The sequence below is a fragment of the Echiichthys vipera genome (assembly GCF_963691815.1).
Source record: "Echiichthys vipera genome assembly, chromosome: 5".
Classification (NCBI taxonomy): Eukaryota; Metazoa; Chordata; class Actinopteri; order Perciformes; family Trachinidae; genus Echiichthys; species Echiichthys vipera.
The window spans coordinates 9,336,033-9,362,806 of record NC_139830.1 but is presented as its reverse complement, the minus strand read 5'-3'; the positions used below and the strand labels follow the sequence as shown (position 1 = coordinate 9,362,806).

General features: G+C 39.1%; 1 protein-coding gene across 1 annotated transcript in view; it reads right to left on the bottom strand.

Annotated features, from left to right (window-relative positions):
• Positions 1-6,282: 6,282 nt before the first annotated feature.
• The window catches only part of kirrel3b (kirre like nephrin family adhesion molecule 3b), a gene marked incomplete at its 3' end in the record, with an annotated part of 158,172 nt that continues 137,680 nt past the window's right edge, over positions 6,283-26,774 (bottom strand). The window contains exons 7-16 of the mRNA XM_083914086.1: positions 26,493-26,641; positions 26,196-26,323; positions 25,335-25,461; positions 18,021-18,121; positions 14,554-14,764; positions 12,961-13,095; positions 12,393-12,476; positions 11,959-12,068; positions 10,613-10,699; positions 6,283-6,744 (exon numbers count right to left, since the gene is read on the bottom strand). Coding sequence (XP_083770212.1) covers positions 6,283-6,744; positions 10,613-10,699; positions 11,959-12,068; positions 12,393-12,476; positions 12,961-13,095; positions 14,554-14,764; positions 18,021-18,121; positions 25,335-25,461; positions 26,196-26,323; positions 26,493-26,641 — 1,594 coding nt within the window. The remainder of the gene's footprint in view (positions 6,745-10,612; positions 10,700-11,958; positions 12,069-12,392; positions 12,477-12,960; positions 13,096-14,553; positions 14,765-18,020; positions 18,122-25,334; positions 25,462-26,195; positions 26,324-26,492; positions 26,642-26,774) is intronic.

The following is a 26,774-nucleotide window of genomic DNA, read 5'->3' as shown; positions in this document are numbered from 1 at the left end:
CTTCCTAGACTTTCTTTTGAAGGTTCTCATCAGAGGGTATTCCCTATTTGATCGTCCTTGTTGGAACTTATGTTGGCAATGCTATACAAAGAAGCTGTGCACTTAGTGTTATGCAGTGTGTCTGTTTCACTGCGATTCTTTGCCACGGCTACATATTTGCATGCATGCAGTTGGTGATGCTGAACATTTGAGCAAAAATACTGTGTGCTGTGCTATCCGCAGGGTTGCACTTAATTGATTGCTCAATATGTTTGTAAAGTTTCAGAGCTTTTTGCCCACTCAAACTGTCAAGGAAGGATTTTAAAGTGTTTGAGATAAAAGAAAACCATGAGCTCTGTGAGACAGTGGTAGAGTGGAGGTAGCGGTCAGTCTTGTAATTCTGTGTGCAGGGTTTGTCTCCCCTGTGATGTGCATTCATGTGTAATTTAAATAATTCCTTTTCTTGCATCACATGGAAAACATATTCACTAAGGTTTGTGCAATCATGGCCAGTGTGGTGTATTGCACCTTTGCATTCTCTGAAATATTTAAGATTGGATGTTGCTTTTTCATTTTTAAATAATCATCACTCTATTGGGATTAATGGCAAACAAATTCTGCATTTGACATAGTTATTTTTAGACAATATGCAGAATCTTTTCACTTACAGGTTTACATGCTCTGCAACTGTGTTGCCCCTTGCTGTTTTTACACTCTTGAACTGCTCACAGGAGTTCATCATATTCTGCTCTTTAGTGAAATATGCGGTCCTTGATCCAAAGGGGGAGTTTTATGAGAACACGCACTGAAACTAAACCGAAAACTCTGGCTTGAAAAATGAACTTCTAAATGAACTCATGGTACTGTTTAACTCTGATTAAGAGCTTCATATTTGTCGATCCAGGTTATCCAAAGAAACCTTGGGTATGTTCAGCGTACTTCGTAGATGATCTCATCCAAAATCCCAGGCAGAACAACAACAAAAAGTTTATGAACACAAACCAATTAAAGAAGCTTGTGTCATTTATACACCTTAATTGTTAATGCACCAAACAAACTGAAATTAATAATTAAGCAGGCACAAAAACACTTAATGGTGGGGTACTAATGCTACTGAAAAGGGAGAAAGGAATCCTTTTCACATCACTGCTAATCATAACCAACGGGCATCATTTATTTTATTGCATTGCTGTGCAGTGTTTTTTTTACTGTTCATTAATTGCCAGCCGCTGCCACTCAGCACCCCTCCCACCTCCTGACCCTTGGCCGGTGAACTTACAACATGTATCTCTTCAGGAGTGTCAGCTTAACGAGTATCCTCTCTGGATCTCTTTCCTCCTCTCCTGTACTGCAGCTGTGGATTTATCTCCTTTCTTTTCCCAGTTTATCATGACGGATTCGTGTGACTTGGGATTAAGTACTTCAGTTAAAGTAAATTTACTGATTTTTAAAAACACTACAACAATAGGCCAAAACACAAATAAGCGGAGTTTGTTACTGTAACACGAGTCAGTGCAACTTGTGACTTCCAACACTGATTATGGTTATATTAGTAAACTTGGTTCATGGTTTATTTGTTATGCTTTTGGCTTAGGGTGTTGTAGAATATCTCCCCTTGGCTATTGAGTATTTATATTTTTCTACTGAATTATATATTTAGTTGTAATTGAGAATTTCATTAAATGTTTGTTAATGTTTTTTTTGTCATAGGCCGGTCATTACAGAGAGTGTACAGTAGAGTAAAATCAAAACTTTACAAAAGAATCAACAAAAGAAGTATCTCTGTCTCTGTGAGACCACCTATCAAAACTTATTGCACAGTTCCTCTCAACAAATATACAACTGAGCTTCTGAGCAAATTATGTGCTCATGTAGTAGTAATTCATCCTCTGCGGAATCTCTCCAATCTGCTTCTTTATTCTCAATGACAGACATTAGTGCAACATAAACACAAACTCAAACATTATTTTTATTCTCCAAATATACAGAGCAAAAGCATCATAGATTCACAGACCAGTACAGTTAAAATACAACCATTTTTCTTTTTTTCCTAGATACAGAGGGCCACTGCCTGAAAATAGTGGTTTACCGAGTAGAATTTACATGTTTTCTTTTCATTACAATTATGCTTATGGTTCACTATTTATACAAATTCTCCAAATAACCATCTAAGTTAATGACTTTTTCAGACCTGGGTCATGTAATATTTGCAAACTAGTTTGCGTTAATTTGGAGTATGGAACCATTCAACCAATCACAGAGAAGCGTACTCATTTGACTTTCAAATGCTTTTCTGTGATTCTTTCCCTGTTCTTCTGTGACTTATCATACACTGTATGCTGCAAACCAAACCACTTCCCCGGTGTGCCTTGCAGGCTGAAGCAAACTCTGAGGATTGTCTGCAAATACTATTTAGTCCAGGCCCTTTCCCATTACAGTTGTATGTTATTACCAACAAGGTATTGATTGGTAGAAAAGAAAAGAAGTGCGATAGAAAGATAGAAACAGTGATAGAAAGCATTTACACAGTAAAGAAAAGGGTTTTTTATGACCAATTCAATGTTTCAAATAGCATCTTCCCAAATGTGTTCCACCATGGACGGTAACAGTATCATAGAGTGAGGGAGATTTCAAATCCCCTTCACAGGCATGTGAGATATTGGCAGTACTAATGTTCAGCATATCTTTACCCTTTTTTTTTTTTGCAGTTTATTCAGACCAAGCAGTAAACATAATATAACGAGAGGGCAGAAAAGCCTTTACAAACACTTACCAATGACTTCACTTTTGACTGCTCATAACCTCTGTCTCTCATCTTTGGAAAGTCCTTATCCAGTGCACTACAGGCTAGTTGTTAGCATCTCTGAATAATAGACTACCCTACATCCTCCGTTCTGAAAAAGGGTTGCTTTGTTTTATCAGGAAAGGGCAGCAACCTCTTGTAATTGTTCAGAGTCTTTGTGTTTATTCATCTGTTATACCCTGGCATCTGTGTATTGCTTGTAGCCAGGCAAACAGGCGCCACCAGCACCAGCCGGAGAGGCGTCAACAGGTGAGCAGGGCAGACTTTGTCCCCACATGGACTTGGATTCCCAAAGACTGACATGGCACTCACGTCCTGTGGTACTCTCATGTCCACTGTATGGGGACAGAAGGCTGGCCTATCAAATATTTATCTGTTTGCTGTGCAGTGGGCTGATTCTCTGGACTGGGAAAATGCATTATGTTTGGATCAGTGCATCAGATACGTAAAACTGGACCCTTTGGAGGGACAAGCCAATTTGTTTTGCTTTGAGGGAGACAGACGTACTGAAGGTGTGCATTCTGATACATTTTGATTGGTGAATATGTTTGAATTCTGAAGCTGTGGATGTAAAATAGTGCATAACAAATACAAATAATAATAAAAAAATGTAAACCTGTTCCATGCAAAATAGATCACAATGTAATTGACTCCTGCCAATACTAAGGTAAGAATATGATCCTGCACTCATAAGAGAATGAGAGCTTAAAATATAAATAAAAAAATGGCACAGGTGTACTTGACAGTCATCATGGTGCCAAATCCAATATATTGCTGGGCATCTGGGCATCTCCAGGAAGGGCTGAAGGTGTAATAACCTCTCACTGCATCTCACTTCAAAGCTGTCCCAGCTAAGCTCACCTTCTCATCCTATAGCCTTCTGTGTGCTCTGTGTACTGAGTGTGAGTTTTCCCGTTGTGAGATCTAGGGGGAGAGGAAGTGCTCACACAAGATTTTTATGGAATTTGTGCCAAACAAGTAAGGTTGATGACATTTTTGGAAAGGAAACAAAGAGAAAATGATTGTCTGTTGTAATGTTTCGATGCCACATGGAAATGCGGAGCTCCGATATTGTGAAATGTGAGAAAGAAAAGAAAAATTATATACAGAGAAAGACAGCATTAGAGATTTATATACAGTCTGTTAAGTGCCAAGCTGGATTATCAGCATTGAAACAGAGCTTTTTGTCTTAAGCTGTACAATGGGCAGCAATCCATTTATAAAATTAGAGTCCAAACCACTGCCACTCAAGTGGAAAACCCCATTCAAATGCCCTGAATCAAACATAAAGTGCTTACAACAACAACAACTTGCTATTGTTAGAAATGCCGTGCTCATTTTTTTTTCTTTTTCTTTTTCTTAAGGATTGTTTCAGGCTCACTTAATTTCAAATGACTGCTCAACTATTGAATAGACTGGGTAAAAATACCCAATTAGATAAGTTATATTGGAATCTAGTAAACTTTCTGTCACATTTTAGGTTGTTTTGACAAAACAGAAGTGACATTGTGAGCCACTTTTTTTAGTAATGCTATTATTTTCCCCTTCAAAGCACTGATCAAATAACCAACAAACTGATTCTTTCTGGTAGGGCTGGAACTGAACTTTGAAAGGCATATGAGGATTTTGGTAGCTAAAATCAAATGTGTTGAATTGTTTGAGACAAATGTGGCTGTTACAGAAAAGATCTGTTTAGGGTAAATGATTGTGCGTATCAAAAGACTGCTTTAATAAGGTTAAGGAGACAACAATGATATCTGATCACAACCTTAGTTTGGTTAACATCTTATTTAGAGGTCCAAATTTGATTTGACTGTGTGATATGGGGTGGTATCCAGGTCAAAATAAAGATAAAATATTTTTGCTCAGCTGCTTTACAGGATCTGCACTGTAAACACACATGCACTAGGATTGCATGTGTTCAGCATTGCAAAAAAAACCCAAAACACTCTCCAGTCATTACTTTGTTAAGCCACAAAACATGCAAGATGCATGACTACGACACTTCTGACAACACTTTGAAATGTAAAGTATGAGCCTCTGTGTAGCTGCAAGTTAAACCACTACTGTCTCTACTCACAACTAAAACAAATAGTGTCAGTTATTAAATAATAAATCCAATTTCATATATGTCACAAACAGTGCAGAACAGAACAAAATAAAATGATGAACTTGAAAGGAGTTAATGCAACACTGTCAGCTCCACAGTATCCAAAAATGAATAGTAGAGATTGCTCTTCATGTCCCTTGATGACCGGCACGATCACAGGTAGGGATACAATCTGGGTGCACTAAGCTCCAGTGTCAACAGTGATATTGACAATAGCAATGGGATAACCACACAATAAGAAGCTCAGCTAAAATATGTTTACATTTCATTCAACAGGTACCCTCAAGTATATGGCTGATGATCTGTGGCATTAGAAGGAGAAGCTCACAAGTACAACACATGTTGCAGTTTGTGGGCTTAACTGCCACGTGCCTCGGCGAGCTGGATTTGGTGCGTTAACGCCATGGAGGATGCAGCTCCATTTCAACAGAAGCGCTGGTAGTGTATATCTCCCTCAGTCAAAGTTTGTATTGACACAGATCAAACAGACCCTCAAGGCAAAGTAGATATGGACAAGAAGAGGCGCTCATGTCTCATTTAAAGTTCACAATGAGGGAAATTAGATGCTAGAAAAGAAATTACAGTCACGTATGTACACTGATATTCTTTTTGGGTCACAGTAAAATAATGATTCGGGGATTTAAAATGAGATCTCAGCCCCTCTTTATATGTCCAGCTCCGTGGCCCAGATACTGCTGCAGAGAGAAAAAAATAGTCATTCTTCTAAATTTCTGAGACGTCTGTGGGCACAGAAAGTTTTCTTCCACCTACACAGAAGAGTTTCAACGAGCCAGGCTTAACATACAGTTTTTTTTTAACTAAAGGTGGGGAGTGATTTATCGCTTTGACAACTAAAAACCACATGCACATTCATTTTTTTGTGCTTCAAACGGAGCAGAGAGCAGCAGGAATTGGCCTGCACTCGTTATTGTGACATTCGTGCTGAGTGCTTCAACACTTGAAACAACAATTTCTGTTATCCTGAATGACAATCTTCGAAAGGCAAAAGTGGTCTTTGCCAGCGGAGCTTATTGTCACACAAATCCTTTGTAGGATTCCTGCCCTCTGCTAACAATTCCACTGCAGAAATGGGTATGATTATTGAATGTTTAAATTCCAAACTTGTGTTCTCTGTGCTGGCAAAAAAAAAAAAAAAACTCTCTGTGGGACAATTTTGATTATGGGCTCAAAAGGAGGTGGTTGAGGAATTAAGCATGACGGAAATATAAGGCTTCTTGATCCACTTTTGGGGACATTGAGAAGTCTGTACAAGTCACAACAGCACCTGTGTCCAGAGGAAACAGTAACAACAACATTGTTATTTTAGGGGCTCCTGTCACAGTTTTACAATCCCGGCTGCATGTTACATCCTGTTCAAACTCCCTGGTGGTCAGACATGGGTCTGCATGCGCTTCTGGAGTGGCCGGGTGAGGTCTGAGTTTTGCGAGGAGGACTGGGAATAGTGGGAGGAGGAGGAGGCTGATGCCTTGCTGTCTTTGTCGAACTGCACGTAGCCGTCTGGCTTACTGTAGCTGCTGATGCTGCTGTCACACTGCGTGTCGATAAAAGAGCTGGAGTCGCTGAGCGAGCCACGCTGGAACTCCCGCTCGCACAGCTCAATGGAACTGCTGCCCATGCCCAGCACGAAGCGTTGGCTGTAGTCATAAAGTCGGTTGGGACCTGCTCCCAGAGTGGAGTAGATGTTGGTGAAGGACATGCCCGTTGGTACCCGCTGCTTGCCCAAAGTACCTGTGTTGGAGGGGTTTCTAACCTCAGTGGACTGATTCCCAGCCATGGTAGGCGTGTGGTGTTCCTTAAAGGTATTGACACTGTAGTAGCCATTTGTAGGGTCCTATATAAAACACATGAAAGAAAGATTATTAGTAATATCCTATGTATTGTTGTAAATCTGTGTTTTATTCTAGGCTATACATAATAGCAAGATAATATAGGAAAAATAGGGAAAAAGAAAAAAATCCCTTTGTTTTCATGCATTCACATGTAATCGTCTCAAAGCTCAACAGGACCGAAGGTCAAACTGGCAGTAATTACCTTTCAGATTTCTGAATAAATAATGAAACGGCCTGCTGTGTACATCATGGAAAGAAAAAGAAAAACAGTGGCAAAGCTTAGTGCAGGGATTTAGTCAGACCCCACACTAACCTTAAAATCAGGATTCACACTAATTAAGCAGGCCTTGATGATTCATATTTTGGCACCCAAAGTGTCACTGCAAAGTTCACTAACATACCCACTTTAATTAGGCCTAAACGGATTGTGTCTGTGATTTCATATTTGCACTGAAAAGTCTTCTGAGGCTACAGCTGTGCCACTTGTTTGTCTGATAGGCTGCAGGCACCGTGCTGTTGCTAAGGGTTCTGTTAGGGCATGAGTTTGTGTATGTGTGTGTGTGTGTCTGTGTGTGTGTCTGAGTTTGTTTCCATAATCTCTTATGAATGTATGTGAATGTCAAGCACAGAGCATGGCGGCAGATCCCAAAGGAAGAATGCTCACAATGGGGAAATGTGAGAGACAACCTGAGAAGATTCTCGTTACGCTTGTCATTATCAGACAGCAGACAGGGAGATTGTTTCTGTCTGGCCTTTGTCTCTGACTCAGTCCCCTCTGTGCTCTTGCCTCATACATGCTGTCATTAACTGGGATCAAAAGACTGTGGCCCCAGAGGGAACAGGTAAGCAGGCAAACACAACAGAAGCACACTCCAGGGAGCCAACACCAACATTCGTTTGGACAAAGGGACTAATGAACAGGTCATGATGTGTTTTTGTGGTGTTGATAAGCTGCGGTATGCTGCAGAGTCTGAACGGACATATGTCACCTATGACACCTTATATAGCGTCAGAATGGCGATATCATCTTTGTTAAATATAAACTGCAGTATGAGAATTCATCTACAGTCTAGCAGACAAAAAAGCAGGTTGTAGGTGGAGTAAACACCTGCTGAGATAATCCGCTGTGCTTGATTTACCGATGCATTTACATGAACAGCACCAAGGGGGTTCTTCTTAAGGGATAGTAAACAATTTCACCACATATTTGAATAACTTTAACAACAACTTAGGAATAAATATTGTGAATTCCCCTTGCATAAGAAGAGGATGTGGAAACAAATGCAGGGAGGTTTAAGGACAGAACAGTGTATTTCTGATCAAATTTAATTTAACTTTTGGTCACGAATATGCCACTGTGACTATTATATGGAGTACTTTATTTTTACAAATACTTATAAAAAAACAACAACAACATTTCTTAGATTTCAATATGATTGAAGCAACAGCAACATTTAGTTATTTTTTTACACATTCTCTCTCACCACAGCCTGCCTACAGACTACAAAAGATCTAGTGAGCAGGATTATTGATATCATAAGGATGTTCACATGGAGTGGATGTCATTGATCAAAAAGTGGCTACAGTGCACGGGGTCAGACTCATCTATCAAGTTTCTAAATATAGCATTATGGCCTTTTGTTACCTGCCAACAGAGGGGTCAAAACTGAGCTGTGACCAACCTCTTGGCCTGAAAAGTGAAGCCAATACATAAGTACCTAAAACCTGCATCTTTTAATGGACAGCCGGGTACAACTCCACTGGTTACAAAAAGAAGTCAGATTGTCGATAACTCTATGAGAAAATTACCCTACTAAACTTTTTGAAATTATGATCGCAATTGCTAGTTTCAAGTTTCATTCAATACGTCCATTTAGTAAATCATGGTCCCATTTAATGTAAAATAGACATAAAAGCAGGGGATGCTTTATGCTTTATCTGCATTCCAGTCTGTCTCATAACTGTTTTCTCATCACACTATGTATCATAATCTGCTTCCCCGTTCCACTCCCTCTCCCATTATCTCTGTGAAATAACCTTGACACAATACTCCCTTCCTTATGCGCCATACTTATCTATCTATTCTCACGTCATACGAATGAACTGTGTGAACTTTGTGATTAAACCTTCAGAATATTGTTGAATTGAACTTGGCTTTATGTCTCTTTTTTCTCTAAGTGTCCGTAACTGCTAGCACAATAAACTCACTATAGGATCAATCCAGTAGAATGATTGGATTCAAACCACAGAACAATGGTGATCCTATTCCACAACAGGTTGTATTGAAAGATATTCTGGAGCGCTGTTAATGTTAATCAAGTTAGAGATGTACAACCATACCTTGATAATCAAGCTAGCTAGCTAGTGTTAGCTGGAAACTCAGTACTGAGCCTTCATGTCCAAATATGGTCACTTCTGGCTCCAAAGAAACAAGGTCGCGATGGGGAAAAAAGTAGTCCACAAAACAAATAGGGGATGCCACAGTGGCTACGTCCACTTCTTTTCTATTTAGCATATACTGGCCCTTTAAGCTGTCGCTTGTGGGTTTATCCGATGCGCACATTTGCAGCACCGAAATTTTTTTTCATCCACGCCCACATTTCTGTGTAGGCCTCACCTTGTGATAATCCTGAGTATAAATAGATCGGACAAATGAGATTGGATTGGCTCTCACTTTTCTTTAGCAGAACTGAAATGACGTTGGTGACTTACAAAGAGAAAATGTCTTCCTCCAGTGCTATCTGCCCAGCCTGCCAGACGGGCTACATCATTTCCAAAGAGCTTCATGCCTGCTGTGAGTCATGCTTGGGCCCGCCAGCACACTGACCTGCCAATGACAACTCAGGCAGTGTGTCCCTACTGCGCTTGCCTCTCTCAGGCAGACAAACAGTGACATTTTTCATGTTGAGGGGCCAGATTTAGACAAATTTCGAAATTCCATGTGGGTCACCTCGCGTCCCCCTCCCCCTCCTGGAGGGGTAGGAACTTGAGGCAGATCCGCCGAGGTGCACCCATCTCCACCTCGACTGTTCTTTTCTGAGATCTCCCCGAGATCATCAGGAAAGCATATAAGACCATGAAGAGCCTATGAATTTCTTCAGGAAAGTAAATTATATGATGCACATCAGAGAGTTTCGACCTCAAATGAACTACAATGGTGTGATTTTGTTATAATGTTTTGTGACTATCTAAAACTTTAGAAAAAGTCATAGCATCATTATTCAAGTTGAAACCAACTGTAATTTCTTGGGCAATATATGCAGACTGTGCCTAATAGACTGGAGAAGCTCACAAGTTAATCTGCAGGTCCAAGTGATTTTGATTTGACAGATAGCACATCAACGGGAACATAATGTTGCTTTAAAAAACGTGTTGGAAAAGATAGGTGTATTCCAAATTGAGTATTGAATAGTACACTCAATGATTTAAAGGTTTTAGAAAAAAATCAGTGTACCTAATGAATACCCAGCACTTCTCCCAGTCCTATATGTCATTCCAACATGTGTTCAAGATTGATTCCTCTTGCAGTGAATGTGAATAACAATCAGCCTACAGGAAGTTAACAAGGACCAAGGCTGTTGCCTAGCAATGGAATTCCATTAAAATATCTATACTTAACTTAAATAACAGTTTAAGGGCAAACCAGCTTCTAATTTCTTGAACCGCCTTTGATGAAAGACCAGACAATAAAAATTAGACCTCTAACAGGAGTAATTTTGCCTCTGGATTTATCCTTGGAAAATAATATGTAGCAGGAGAGGGATTAGGCTTTTCTGTTATTTTAGTCCCAGAGGAAAGACCACCCTCTACTCCAAAGGCTGTCTCCCTCTCACCACCCTCATACTGTTGATGTTCACAAGTCCTACGTACCTTAATGTGCTGATACTCCTTCTCTTCCTCTTGTAATACCTCCAGCTGCTTCAGAACAGACTCCTGCTGGAACTCTCCCCGTTCAACCTGCAGAGGAATACAATAAAAAAAGTATATATAAAGGGTCTGTGCAGTTTCTGAAACTCTTCCACTCAGAGTGAAAAGACATTCTGAGACGGATGGGTTTCACTTTCATCACTTCTAGTCAGACACGTTTCACCTTAACTCATTGCTGTCTGGGAGCATTAATAATATATTGCTGGATATCTTTTATTTATCTTAACAGAACACAGATTTGTAACGTAGCTAAGCTCATTTACCCACACTTACATCAAGTACTGACTGTATTAACAATTTTTGAGGGAAAAAGGGAACACACTGCGAATAGCCCAGCCCTGGAGCAAGCTGCATGATAACCAAAACACTGGTACCGTTCCAAAGAAGAAACAGTTATTTGTGTGTCTAGAAGGCATGTAGATATGGAAGTACACCCACTGTAGGATTACCCAGTATGTATTAGCATCTGCATAGTTACAGTGTATTGGGGTCTGTTCTGCTCCTAGGATTTGTGGCATAATAATGATAAATATAGACCCTATGCCTTGACTACAGCACATATAAAACCTAAATGGCTTTCTGTTCTTTCATTAGTCATATAAACAAACATAAATAATGTATTACACATGAAATAACCATGACAATAGTAACATTCATTAACTATATTCCTGGCATCTTGAAGGGAAACGCCACCTAAATCAAGAATTTCAATGTTATTTCCATAGCCTATGAAAGTTCAATCAGTACTATTTGTGAACATAGAAACTAGAGAAGTAATTCTCAAACTTGTGATGTCAGTACAAAGTCTGGAGCTGCTTCACAGACAATTAATGAGAGATGGATTTTGTGGCCCCGCAGAATGTTTGTTTTCTTTTCTATACCCAAAGAAGCTTTATTCTACTGTAGTGTTCTCAGTTCTGAAACAGGAACTATACCCATGTACTATCCTCTGGGTTATCTCAGTGTGTTATATGACATATTTTCCAATCTCCTGGAGCAGTTTGAGACATTATACTCAATGACATCACAAATTTGAGTTTAAGCACTCTAGTTCACAGATTTGGGAGAGGGTTGTTCATGTTAACTCATATTTTCCGTCTTAGATCATATATATAACGTATTCATTTATTCATTTTGAAAATGGGCATAGTTCCCCTTTTAGAAGGACAAAAAAACAAACAAAAGAAAATCTACATATATATACAGGTATATATATAAAAAGCTAAGAATGCATTTCTGATAACATGAATAAGAAGCGGAAAGTAGTATGTTGTGACACTCACACTCACCATCAGTTGTTTCATGGAGGTGTGTTCTTCATTTTCACGTGCTGCATTATGGTCTTTGTGTACAATCTCCACCCGGATGTCGTTTTTCGCCGACACGACTCCCTTCAGATCTAGCAGAAACAGATGACACATACATCTCAATCAGATGGATAAACACCATTCTCTATGTGTTGACATTATATTTTCCCTTCAGTGTAGTTTGCAGTATGACTGAATTTAGCAAAGATCCCTGGATTTTGATTTGCGAAAGACACCCCCCCACCACCACCACCACCACCCCTTTCCCGCAAAACAATACAAAGCAATATTAATAATTTCTTTCCTGCCCAACATAAGATGATATTTCTACATACATGCAATCTCACATAGCCGTCCATGGTGGCTCATTCTTTTTGGGACAATGGTGATGATACTGTCATATAACAAAGTCTTACTTTCTGTCTTAATTTTGCTTGCAAGTTCTCTCTGGTGAGCACAGATGGAGACGGGCAGTGAGGGCATAACCAGGTGCGCTTCCTCTGTAGTATACAGACAATAGACATGCTGAAGGGACCAGTAGCACAAATTGGTTCTTGGATAGAGACAGTGGCTGACTGTCTCTAACCTGAGTCACTTGGTACATGGGTAGGTGGCAGTGAACATAGCGCAGGATGTAAATAGCATAAAAAGCGAATGCAGCCAGACTGAGATTGCATGAAATGAGCCCTTATTAAAACCTGGCTATCTCTGCACCACAAAAAGATGTCCATCTCGACAAGTCTGTTTCAGTAATTTATCAGAAATGTCTTGAAGCAGCTGGCAATGATATTTTTTTTAAAAAAGATGCCGCACATTTAAGAGTCAAATACAAAAAAATAAATCTTGCAATCAGATGAACAGATGAATGAAAATAATATCTACATTTGAATAGGTGGACATTTGTTTTCTATTGTGCTGGGGGGGGGGCACATGTACTTTGGCATGCATGCTTCAGTGGATGTAACAGAGGAAGGAGAGACATACTTCGCTGAGAGCGGGTGCAACAGAATGCTCCAATGGTGCCCATGAGGACAATGAGGGCCACGAAAGCTCCCACAGCTATGCCGATGATCACCGCCACTGGGAGAGATTCTGAAGAGAGCAACAAAGAGAAATGTCCTTTTATGATAACAGACGACAAACATCTCAAATGTACATTAAATTCAATATAGGGTGCATGAAAGAGAGTACAGAACAGTGTAGAGGCGTAATGTTGAGGCCACTTTTCCCTGCAGGGCAGACACACATGGGCTAATTCTCTTCAATTCTCCCCTTTGTTCTTTCTTTGCAACAAACAGGAACTATTGTAAGATATGCTATATTTCATCCCTCTAAGTGCTTTTGACATTACCCCTGAAGCATAAGGCTATGAAATAAAAATACACAGGTGCAGCGTCACAAAAAAAGTCCTGTGTCGAAATTTAAAAGAAAACAAATTACTTAACATTTTGCTTTACTGCAAGTGCAGGTAAACATGTTCCTACTAATATTGTCTCATTATCCTACTGTCTAATAACTTTTAATCTACACTCATTAGGTTAAATAAGCCTCTCACCGAGGGCTTTTATTTTGCAAGACTTTGTGCATTAGTTTAAGCATAATCATGTTTGTGTGTTTCTGCGAGGATGTTATAGTGCATTTGTGACTATGAAGAGATTAAACCTGCATCTATATGCTGCTCCAACATTAGAGGTTCTCATTAAAGCACACTTTAATGACCCGAGTTACCAGCCCACATTCATGACCTTCTCGCATTTTAAACAAATGCAAAACAACCAAGTACTCTTCCTACACCATTAAAGCCTGTTTAATGTCTCCATTGATCAATGTCGCTTTCACATAAGCAGCTCATAATTTATCATTTGCGATAAGTGGATAGAAAACACAGCTTCCCCCTACGGTAGAGGTGGAAAGGTCGACAGATATAAAGTATTAATTTTTTAAGCAACAGAAGGAAAAGGGTTTAAGCGTCTATTAATAAAGAAAGCAGAAAGCACAATGTGTTTTATATTCAGTGCCCATTGTATGCTGGGTCACCAGTTCAGGGAATGGACATTATGGTAACCCAGAAAACTAATTTGTCAGGAATTTACCATCACTGTAGATCAAACGTTTCAGAATTAAGGCCATGCACTGTAGTTTTTTTTTTTACAACTATCTTGCAGTTCAAATTTAGTAAAATATCAATTTGGGGCAAATTAATTCTGATAAAAAAATCTAAAATTGTGTTTATGTACATATAGCTGCTGTATCACTGTAAAAATGCACTTTACAATTTACTTAATCTGTGTGTGTATCTGTGTTCATAGTCGTCACAACTAAAATGTGTTGTTTGTATTCGTTTTTGTGCATTTACATTATTTATAGATGACCAATTTGTTTTTGAAATCCTGCCTCGTATACGTATACAAAAGCACATTCACAAACGTACACACTAAACCGCTAATATTAACGTGTACAATCACAGGCTCACAGACACAGTGGCGCATGACAGCTTTGTCACCATCTACCATCTATCGCTATGTAGAAAACCACAGTCAAGTGATTTGAAGAAGAGGAAGGTGGAACCTGTCGAACCTTGGCTCCCACCTTGTTCCTTAAGGCGTATGATCTCAGTGTCCGAGCCAAAGCTGTTCCATGCGGTGCAGTTGTAGATGGTCTGGAAGTCAGCTGGGACAATGTTACTCATAGTCAGTGTGGAGATTACTCCTTCCTCTGTGGTGACGGTCTCCACAGTGTAGCGGCCTGATGTTCCAGACTCCAAGACGGTTTCTTTCCATGACCAGGCCTGAGAAAAGACAGAGGGAAATGCATAAGCATTGATAACCCCCTGACCTTTCCTCTGTGGCCACCATGATGTTGACATTTCTGCTTTTGAGTGAGCTATTGGATGGAATGTCATGAAATTTGGTAGACATTCATGCCCCCCTAAGCCCCCTAGCCACACATCTTGCATGAGCAGTTTGCGGAGACCACCTTGTTGAAACTGCTGCAGCACGCAAGCGCATTTACACACAAGAAACAGTAACGTCTTTGAGTATTTCAGATGCTTAAAGTGTAGTTCTTTTTCCTATGTTTCCTTAAATGATGCTGCTAACCTGCAACCATTATATGATTTCACCTACATGCCCTTGGATGATCCCTGCACTCTCTTGGGTAGATTTATCTTGCAATATACATCCCTATGGAAGCAAATTATATCCATGAGTAGATTAAAGGTATAAAGGGATAGTTATATTTCATTCTGGTATAATAGGGTATGAGTTAGTGCAAGGATGTTAGCTCATTTTTTTTTTTTGGTGAGTAGTTGAGTTAGAGGAACATATCAGAGAGAAATGAATCAGTTGGCATATATTAGAGATGTTAAATTCTATTGTAAATGGTAAAAGCATTCCCGAACACTGGGCTTCATTCACTAACTGTTTTTTTCCTTTCTCTGGAAGAAATATCGTCTTAAAACCGACAACCACAGTTTTTACAGAGATTCAGACATTCACCAGTTCTCCAGTAAGAACAAAATCTTGACCTCTCAACTTTTCTTTGCAATATCTGTGTGCACAGCCTTTAAGTCTCATGGCCTTTTATGGAGGTTGGCAGGGTGGCAGACCCATGTTAATTAGGATCGACGGAAATGACCTTTGAATTTACAAGGACAATGGGATTCATTATTATAAGAACACAGGCGCGAACAGTTCTGCAGTTTGCGTCATGAATCTGATAGACTTTTCTTAGGACTTTTCTCAACAACAAATTTCTTCAAAACTTACTGTAAACTGTCATGTCACATTGGTACATGTGTTATGTATATATTACAACAATATAAATATATACGGTATATATGTGAAGGTATTTTGGAAAGCACTGCATTTTGGCAAATAGATGTCTTATTTGTTAGAGTAAGACAATTTTTTGCTTCCAAATTATGATTATGTAATTCATACATTCAAATTTATTTTAAATGAATAAACATTTATTGCTTCTCTGATAGACAGTAGCTCATTAGAACATCTTGAATAAATGTAATGTGTAATGTAACAAAAGACAAAATGCCAGAAAACTGAGAGCGCTTGTAATTTTTGCAGTGTATAATAGGCATAAGGAAGTGATGGGTCTGACATATGATCGACTAATGCGATGTGGCATAATGTAGGAAAACAATAGATATTTGCATATATTGGAGTTATTAATACAGTGTTGTAATAATGTAACACATATCATTTAGTGGCTGCTTTTGTTCAGACCATTTGTTTTGGGTGACTATGATGAGAATTAGATGATTCGTTTTTGTTGATTTTTAACTGGCAAATGAGGCAATTCATTATAAATAAAGAGAAAGCCAAATTGGCACTCAGAGGATTATCATGCATATTCAACTTCAATCTTGCAAGTAATGGAAAGGTGACTATATGGAGTTATGAAATGCTGTGTTACATATGGTTCCCAGGTTCAAGTGGTAGAATGCTGTTGACTTCTAGGGTACAAAATGACCGAGGTGAGGTTTCCTTGGTCTTATTCTTCCAATGAGTGGAGCTTTTATATGAATATATGGATGTTGTAAGACTGTACAGCCCATTGGAAAAAAAATGTGTGCTCATATAAATTGACAGTATTGACAGTATGAGAAATATTTTTAACATTAAAAGCATGTAAACATGTTCTTGTAAAGACCCAACATACGTTTGTATGAACCTGAAAATTAGACTAAAATGTCCCCTTTAAGACCCAGCAGCACAGCCTCTGGAGGCACCCCTCTCAAATAAACCTGATATTAATTATGTTGCTGGTTAATGCTGGATATCAATATAATAAAAACACACATTAGATGACAAAGTATGGCAATTAACCACGTGCATATGAACACACCCACACACATACAAATTAATAATAAGCACAACGTGAGCTCTGAGAGAAGGCTGTTTATATAAGGTCCATAAATCTTAATGGGATCAGTGCTAACAGAGCACAAGCATGAATCAAATGGGAAATTGAAGATTTAAACTATATTTTGATGCCAATCTTTACTATATACTATAAACTTCTTCAACTTTTCTTTACTCATGTGCTGCTGCCTATGTGTAGTTAAAGCTATAGTCTATAATTTGGAATATTGGTAATTCTAATTAACATCCTGATTATGGTCCTGTGGTCCTATTCATACACAATATGAATAGCAAAAAGAACCAAAAAAATCCAATCAGTCTATCTGCCGTAGGCCTGCATAGAAATTAACCAAAGAGAGCCAACCGGTCGTCTCACCTGCTTTGCGTCATCGCCGCCTCACCCCCTATCACTCCCCCTCCCTCTCTGTAAACTCTGAGCGGTTAATGATTAGCTTAGCAGCTCAGCTATCGGAGCTAATATTACCATGGAGAAGGAAAAGACAGATACCAACAAGCAGCCTCTGCTTGCTCCAACGGCGAAGGTTAGAGAAAAAATAAGTCGACCAAGGAAAAGGCAGAAATATGACCTACATAGGAACCAATGACTGAAATCAGATGCTGAGATAGCAGACTTTTTGTTGAACAGGTAATTTTGCATTTTATTGTGGTAGATGTTACAGATATAGGCCCCATAAGTCTGTGCCAATACTGGCTTATGACTGTGAACGTCCCGGTCTGATTAACGGCTATGTCAACACGTTAGCATACGTTAGCTTTGTATTTTTAGCCAGGCGGCTTCTGGCTCTGCGTGTCGTTAGGAGGCTAGGGACGGATATGAGCTTGGGGGGAGGAATCATGGAACACTGAGGGGAGGAGTTTGTTTGGGGTGGGGCAGGATGCTTATTTCAAATCTGTCTCAGGGTCTCAACTGATTTTCAGAATGTAGAAGCATTCGCTTTAACAGATGAATAGTGCAGTCAAGCATTATATTCATAGTTCAGTCAGGCATCATAATTCACACACAGATATGAAAAGAGTGGTTATTCACATAATTTGAAGCATTTAGGTACAATAGATCCAGAAATGTATCCTTGCAATAAAGCCAGGCAAAGTTCAGTGAGAAAAGGTGAGGTCAGAAGAAATTAGATATTCCAGTGTACTTACAATGCGGTCTGGAGGAGGCGTACTTCTAATGAAACATTTGATTTGTCCTTTTTCTCCATGTAAAGCTTGCTGAGTCTGTGTACTGGAGATAGTAGGTGGCCCTGAAACAGAATAATCTGAGTATGAGTTACATACATTGAAACATGGATAATACAATTCATTATCAGTTTTAGATCATATGACAATAAAGCTCTATCGAGAGTTTTTACCTTATATTCTAATTTCCCTCCTGTTTCATGCAGCAACACCTGAAGTGTTCAGCAATTTGCTACCATACACTCTTCCCCAGGAAGCATGCCACATGCCTCTGTAAAATCTACCCAAGGAAAAGGTGGGACTGAACAAAGGGCATAAGTGGGGGCCTAGACCTAATTCCGGATCAAGAAATTGTTGATTTATGGCTGGCTTGATTTCTCTCATCTAGATAAACCAATAAGTTGTCAAAAACAAACACACAAAAAGAAAACAGCGAAACAATAAGCCTGGGCTCTCTATAAATACATTTTCCAAAAATGTTAAAACATCCCTCACACTGTACGAGAAAATACTGTATGTTGTTACAAATTGTAATGTAAATATACTTCTAACCACCACGAAACAATTTTGGAAATGTGAGGTTTCTCTCATAATAAGTTTGATTAAAACCTGCAGGTATGGACTTCGAGCCAGTGTGTGTTAAAACCTTGGTCAGGCTACAAGATCTTGCCTGACAAGGGCAGCTTAGTCTAAATGACTGGTCTGCTTGCCATCTGGTCTGGAGGCTGTTCACACCAGGTGACAGCACTAATATGAAGACAAGATGTCACACATGACCCAATTCTGTCTTTCAAGTGTATTTTCCCTTTGGTCCTGAAGAGCTCCCTGTCAATACAATTCCAGAAAAGCAAAGTACAGAGACAATGGTTTACATTTACATTAGTTTTATATTTAAAAAGATGCAGATAGAGTTCAAGAATAACACCATGGAGGAATTATGTATTTGATCCAAGCATATTGTATTTTATAATTATTTCATATACAGTAATTTAAAGTGAAATTAGATAGCAGTTTGCCACGAGTGTTATGAAGAAAACTAGTAATATTGCTGATTTAAACTACATGAACATCTACACTAATAGTGTTGTTGTTTGACAAACTTTCCCAATTAATTTATTTTTATTTTGCTTCTCTCTACTCTTAATTAGCTCTTATCATCGTCACTCAACTTATGACCTCTTCACAAGACAGACATGCTTTAATCAGTAGCCTTGTGTTTGTTCACATTACAAGCTCATCGCATCCTGTAAGATTTAGGGTTTCTTTTAGAGAAATTAATGTTGAGCTCCCTAGACAGATTGCGGAAATAGTCAAATTAAAAACAATACGCAAGGAAATTGACATAATCACTCTAATCCACCTATATTTCTTTCGATTTAAAGGTCATGTTTCTAAAGAGATGTTCCCAAAAAATTACACAAGGAGATGTTTTCATTTCATCCTTTGTTCATGGTTAGAAGACCATTAAAAGTAAGCTTTTAAAATACAACAGTAAGCATGTCTCTTGTGATGGTTAAGGTTAAGATTATGGGTTTGTGGGGGTGGCAAGTGAGGCAGCTTCTTGATTAGTGAGACAACTCGCTTCTCTGCCAACTTCCCTCAAACTCCCGCTCTCTGCCATCTTTCTGACGATACATAATTGCAGTTTATTACCTGTCTCTTATTAAAATGAATTAGCATTTTAATGAGACTTTGCCAGATGGCGTCTTGGTATGCTACTGGAGGATGCTGCAAGGCTGCTCGTTGCTGCAGAATCAATGCTGTAGCCAATTTAAGAAAATGTATTAAAAGCTGTTCCCCTTCACTGTTTGTCAACAGGCAGTATTAGTACAACATGCATGTGCTATAGTTCTTACAAGGACATTTTTGTGTGTGGTGTCTATGTATTAACCTGTGATTGGGTATTAAATATAAGTGTTTGGTTTGTATGAGCTACGACTACAACACACAGCAAGATCAACGGCTTGCAGGCTGCTAAAGGCTTGCTAAAGTAGCTGCGGGGAATCTATTCTATGGATCAGAGCTGCAAATGAGGAATATAATTAGATAGCTTTATCTCACTGGCTCAGCCTGAGTTTTAAGTATGTGTGTATGCTTTTGTGTGTTTGAGTATGTGTTTGCTACTCGCTATGTGATCAGAGCACAAACACGTTGGTAGCGAGGAGGTGGGTGGCACTACAACATCAATGTTAGCAGCAGGGGAGGTAATCAAAATGCTGGACTCACTCATTTGAAGAGGAGTTAATTCTGGAGTGGACATTGCAATCTGATTACACAATAGCAGCGTGGGTGTCAAAAGGCCATTGCTTACATTTCCTTCCAAAACAGAGACATCCGCTTCGAACAAAACCTTGACATTTCCTCGCGCTTTTGATTTCTCTGGGGTATTTTTGTGATAAAATAATGCACAGAGCAGTTACAGGGCAACTGAAACAGAAGAAAAATGTCTGGTATTGTCACTGGTTGCCACAATTTCCTATGTTGAAGAAAGCAGGTCAGTCAGATTTTAGATTAAATATTTTTAACAAAGTATGAAATGAAATCTAACTTGGGTTTATAATGTACATTCCACAAACATTAAAAAAGGAATTTACATCACATAATTGCACTGATTTTGAATATTAACCTCCATACTTTGAGTATTTTAGTTATTTCGCTCACTCCAGTCACACTGTAATTTGCCCACATACCGTTAGTGAGAGTGAGTCTATTGCTATCAAGTGCCTTTTATCTACATTTCTTGTCTATATATACTGTGTGTTACTTAGATAAAGGGGGATAATCATTACTGTTTATATTAGGGTGATTGTGTTTTAGTTCAACTATGCTATATACATTATATACTATATATACAGTATAATATATACATTAACAGTGGTAAGTTGAAGTGAATGCAAAGCCCAAGTCACTAATAAATTAATCTTCATCCGTAATTGGTCAACTGAGGCAGCCATCATGTTTAACTTGAGCAGAAATACGCACATTCCTACCCCGAAGGCTCTGATAGCCTCACCACATCTGCCTCGCTTTGGCTCAATACATCTTTACAACAGAGACCAGAGTGTATTTTCTACCCATTCTTTTCTTACATGCAGTGTGAGCCATATTGTCATTGCTTCACACTGTACAAATACAATCTGTACTTATTATAAATATTATCCTAAATAATAACTCAGTACAGATGACAAAGGCCAGAAAAACCTATCATTTTATTTTCTAGCCGCTATTAGAGCTTACGCCAAATTTGCAACTTTTGACGGGTGAAACCATGGTTTCAACCAACCAGTATTTGCAAACAAAGGGTGTTGTGGGGCTGTCACATTAACAGAAAACAGTTGCCTTAAAAACATTACACTGTACATGTACAAGATTATTACATTATGCTTCCAACTATCCATAGTCTTGAAGTGATTATAGCCACACAATATTGATACAAGCATGCAAAGACACATCATTAAAGCAGGCTCAAGGTTTTTATATTTAGGTGCAATCCCGGTCCATGTATCTTTTGGTCATTTGCTTTTCATTTCACAAAAGGACACTAAAAAAAAAAAAACTGAGTGGTTGTTTGATTTTTGAAGGCGTTTTTTTCTTTATCAAGGTCAGAAAGGGATGGGATACATTTTAAAAATGGTTTGTTTTTCATTTTTTTTAGTTAAAATAAAAACGAAATCACTAGAAGACAGGCATTTCTGGCATGTTGCACAGCACTTTGCAAAAAAATTTAACATGAACAACTTCACCTCTCTCCAAAGTCCCACCCTCTTTCCCCTGCCTGACTTGCTTTGGGCTGAATGAAATGACTGGAAATGACTTTTATCAGAAATATGAGTTTCAACACCTGATGAATTTATATGACATTTTAGTGTGCCAAACGCTTTTAAGGAGCATTTTATGATTACAAAAGAAATGTGTAAAAATGCCAGAAAGGTAAGAATTGCTTTAACCTCCCAACAATGAAAAACAAATCCTTTTTTTAAATATAGTCCAACCCTTTCTTGCCTTGATAAAGGATAATGCCTTGTAAATTAAAATGTTTGTATTTTAAAACGAAACTCAAATAACCACTATTTTTTTGTTTTTTAATATCCTTTTGTGGAATGAAATTCCAACAACCAAAAGACACACAGACAAATCCGATTCAGTGAACAGCTATATTAATTTTTTTTAATTAGTTTTTATTGACATTACATCTGTGATGTGAGTTCCTAATTATTTGACCAGATGAAGATCCAAGTTAAAACCCACTGGTTATTGTTGGAACTGACCTCTAATGTGGCGGTTGTTTATTTCTAGACTTCCTTTCCACCTCACTGAATGTACCAAGGAGGATTTCTCAACCATTATGTCCTCCCTGGACAACCAGAGGACACCTTGGAGCTATTGACCTCAAAGCTGTTGTGCTCCAAAAATCTTATAAGCCTGTGTGAACAAGCCTAAAAGTCACTATGAAACATCCTGTTTAAAACATGGTGGGGAAGACATTAAAGATATTTTTCACAGAAAAAGGCGTCTGAGCTGCTTAGAGAGAGCATGTGACAGGTACATGCAAATGGGAAAAGTGAGTTCAAAGTCTTCCAGGAAGTCTTGCAGACCATATCTTGCTATGCTGAAAATGAAGCTGGTCAGATCAACTGTCTCACATTTTAAATGCAGTTTTCTCCTTCATTAATTTGCACTTTTCTTTCTTATATGGTGATGAGCCAGTTTAAAGAATGCTGGGATGCTAATTAACCAGGCACATAAAGGCTGTCTAGAAAGAGAAATAGCAGAAAAAGAAGATCTATAACAACCCAGTGCTCAGTGGGATATTGAAAGATTCACTGGCCCTCCCTCTACATGACTGTGGTAATGGGCTTTCTCTCCCTAGGCTACATAGCTTCTATGTGTGTCATTATACATACTGCTTTGGCCAACACAAATAGTCATACAGATCTACTCCTGCATGTGGATATATTAATTAATATGTACTGCAGGAATATATGGTCCCTAAGAGTACACACACCAAATCCTTTCAACCATGTCAGATAACTTCTCTCAATTCCAACTTCTGCAGGACCGTGGTATAAGCCATGCATATATATTGTATGCTATATAAGTAATCACATGCATGGGCGTTCACGGCCCTCTTTCATACATGTAACCATGTGATGACTGAACATGAAATGCTGAAGAGCTTTTCCATTCTGAAAATGTTTGACTGGAGTAAGCAATATGTATCCATTAGTGACTTAAACACAAACAGCCTCCCCTGCTAGCTGTTTGATTATAATTAAATTACATTCTTCCCCAGGGAAGCAGGAATCCTCATGTCTATGTGGTATGCCACAGTGGGAGCCAGTGACACACAACCACAGAGAAGAGAGAGGGAATGACAAATTAGAAACACATGTAATTTTAAATGATGGCTTTAAGAAATCAGGGATAACTGCAGGGAAAACAAACAGCAAATAAACATTTAAATGTGCAGCAGACAGCGTTGAATCTTGGATGCTCGAATTATGCACAGCACAGTCCGATAACTACTGTATCATGGTCATCCTCCCCAAAAGCTTGCTTATTTGTTATTTTAGTTATTCACTCCATTGAGTCCTGCTGACTCTCAGTGATGTAGGGCTTAACGGCTGATGAGAGGAGCGCTCACATTCATCTGCAGTTGAGGCAGTGGCATGGGACAATCAATGAACCTCGGGTGAGAGCCCCTCTCCCAACACATAACCTCTTCAACGGCAGTCGTTGAATTAACACAAGTTTGACAATCTGATTTGCCTCAAGGACCGGATGAGAATTAACCAAAGCTCTTACATATGGTTGGGGGGGTATTTCAATTATTCAGAAGGGTAAAAAGGGAGGAGGCTTTTGAATGTCAAATACCAATTCAGCGGTGCAAGATGCAAAATGAGAGAGGAGGAATATAAGCAAACAAAAAGAAGAGAAGATATCCAGAACATGCTCGAATTAAGTCAGCAGAGACTAAATAAACATGCCATTTCAGCTTTTGTTGTATGTTTCCCAGTGTGCTTGGTGTTGTGTTGTGTTATAGTCTTTATTAAAACAATCCGTCTTCTTTCTCTTAGATAGCATCGATTTGAAAACAACACATTCTCCATAGTTACAAGAACAGAAAAGAGATGCATCAAAATAAACTGGTACATCGGATGTTATGTATTATGTTTACATATTAAAGCTGCGGAAAGGATGCCAGTATGGGTTATCAACAGAATGGGAGATAATACAATTTGTTATGATGTCTCCTTACGCCTCTTCTGCCTTGAGTTCAACTGAATTCCTGGCTGTGAAGAGGGGCCTCACTGTAATTCATAGAGAGTCATGGTTCTGATCTTTTGCTAGAGGGAGTACTGGTATCCCATTCTCTCTGATATGCAAAGCTAACGTCTGGGTTTTGAAAAGAAAATCTTGACTCTTTGTTACTTGATGTATGTTCTTCGCCAAATCATCACCAGTGTTGCTTACAGGCAAACTCTTTTGTTAGCTTTCAAAATGTACAAAGTACAAGTGATACACCCTCAGCATTAACTCAACATCATCTCACAGCTACTTAAAACCATCTGCGGTTTTTTGTTTTCTTGATGGCTCAGGTTACTTTCAGATGGACTCTGGGAAAATGAGACACGCAAATCCCACAACTAAGAACCTCTGCCACATCGAAGGATGCTCCCTGAATATCAAGCGCTGATAATGAAGTCATTTGTTTGAGAGTTGCCAGGTCTCCCACTAAGGCTGGTATTCATTAGTCAGTCAGTGCCTCAGAAAAGGCAGCTTCCCTGTGACTTATACAGAATATAATTAGCATTTAAGAACATTTCACCTGTTCATGAAATGTGTGACCATGTCTTGAAAAGACTAAGTCTTTAGGTATTGCCTTTTCTACTTAAAGGCTTTACAATAATGACAGTTGATGAAACCATTCTGATTCATTATTTACATTACCTTTGACAGGAAAATTGCCTGGTGACTATATGCTGCTGTGTGTGTGATGTCTTTTACTGTGTCTGTCAAATGAACTGTCTTCAAAAACACTGGAATAATAAAAAAGTGAGACATACAGCTGCATATTCAGTTGGAAGGTTTGTACATGGAAGGCTTTCGTATATCACTGAGGAAGCAGAAGACTGACTCCTGTGACAAATTGCTTTCTTTTTACCGCCGTTGACCCAAGACATCAAGACTGACACTTGTATGTGTATGCATTTGACAACTTTGTGGGTGAGCATCTGATCCTTTATGTGGGAAAAACACAATAACAATACAGCTTACCATTGACAGTGAGAGAAACCTCCTTCTCCCCAGCTCCTACACGCGGGACCACAGCCCGGCAAACATATTTCCCAGCATCCTCCTGTCTCACGGATTTCAATGTCAGGAGGTTCTCGTTGCTAAGAACCTGCAGCAAAAAAGTCAAAGATGATCAAATGCAGTGACAGCAAAGGCACCTTCAATTTTGAAATAGCAACAAGGCAGAAAGATCGGTATCATTTAATACCTCAAAGGGCACCTCTCCTCAATTATTAAAATCCAATTTAGGGTTTGAGCTCAGTGGAGTAAAGGGGTTGGCTTTGGCCTTTGATGTTGACAAGAGGGAAGGTGGAATGAGTCTGAATTTGTTCATGAAATCAACAGATCTCACGTGAGAACAGGTCGCCAAGAGGCTGGGACTCTTTAGTTTTAATGGACATTTCAAAACACATGGCTGTAACTACCTAAAGTACTTCATATAGCAGGTGCTGGCATCATAGAAAGTCTCAAACACAGACTTTAGCAGAGAAAACAAGTAGCTCTCATCCCAACATGTCACATACCATAAGGATGCTTTAAGTATATATACTATGTACTATAAATAAGTATATCTGTACGGAACATGAACCTTTGTCTCCTGGTTGAACATCATGTGTTTGTTGTTTGACTAATGTGGATGGGTTTACAGTTGAAAGCCCGGTGTGCTAATACAGATGCTTAAGGGTGCCTTATGCATTGGTATCAAACGCTGAGGGTCAAGACAATGCATTGGTATTTATCGCTCACTGAATGAGAACAGGCTGGAGAAAAGCAGCTTTAAATCTATAGTAAGCCACAGTTTGTGACTGGATGTAAAACATCCTTGGAAATCAATAAACTCACCACTCCAGATCCCCTCTTCATCCACACTATAGTAAGAGAGGGATTTCCTGTCCAGGCACAGTTGAAAACCGCCTCAGATCCAAGGTCCACCTGCAACGACTGAGGCTCCGCAGCCATGCGAGGACCAACTGTTGAAATAAACATCATTAACTGTCTACGATACATCCATAGTTAAGCAGCTGTGCTGGCTGTGGAGCTCAGTGTCAAAATATACAAGACAGTAAAATCCATAACCACACATTATCAAGTTGCTGGCATTATTGAAAGGCATGCAGTATTGCTTAAGGAACCACTCACAGTAGACATCAACATTGCGGCTGATGTTGGTGCTGCCAAGAGGGTTGGTGACCTCACAGGAAACGGGTTCCGTAAAGAAGGAGTGGTCCACAATAACCTCATATGTGTCTCCGGAGACCTCCTTGATTACGCTTCCTCCTTTGGCCCACCTGGTGAGAGGATTCGTAGGCGGAGAAAGAAGTGACGGTCAGAAATAAAAAAAATTAAGGAGAAGGGCATTAAGACAGGTTCTCACACCTCCTTATGTCAATAGCATTCTTTTGTGTGAATAAATCATCATTC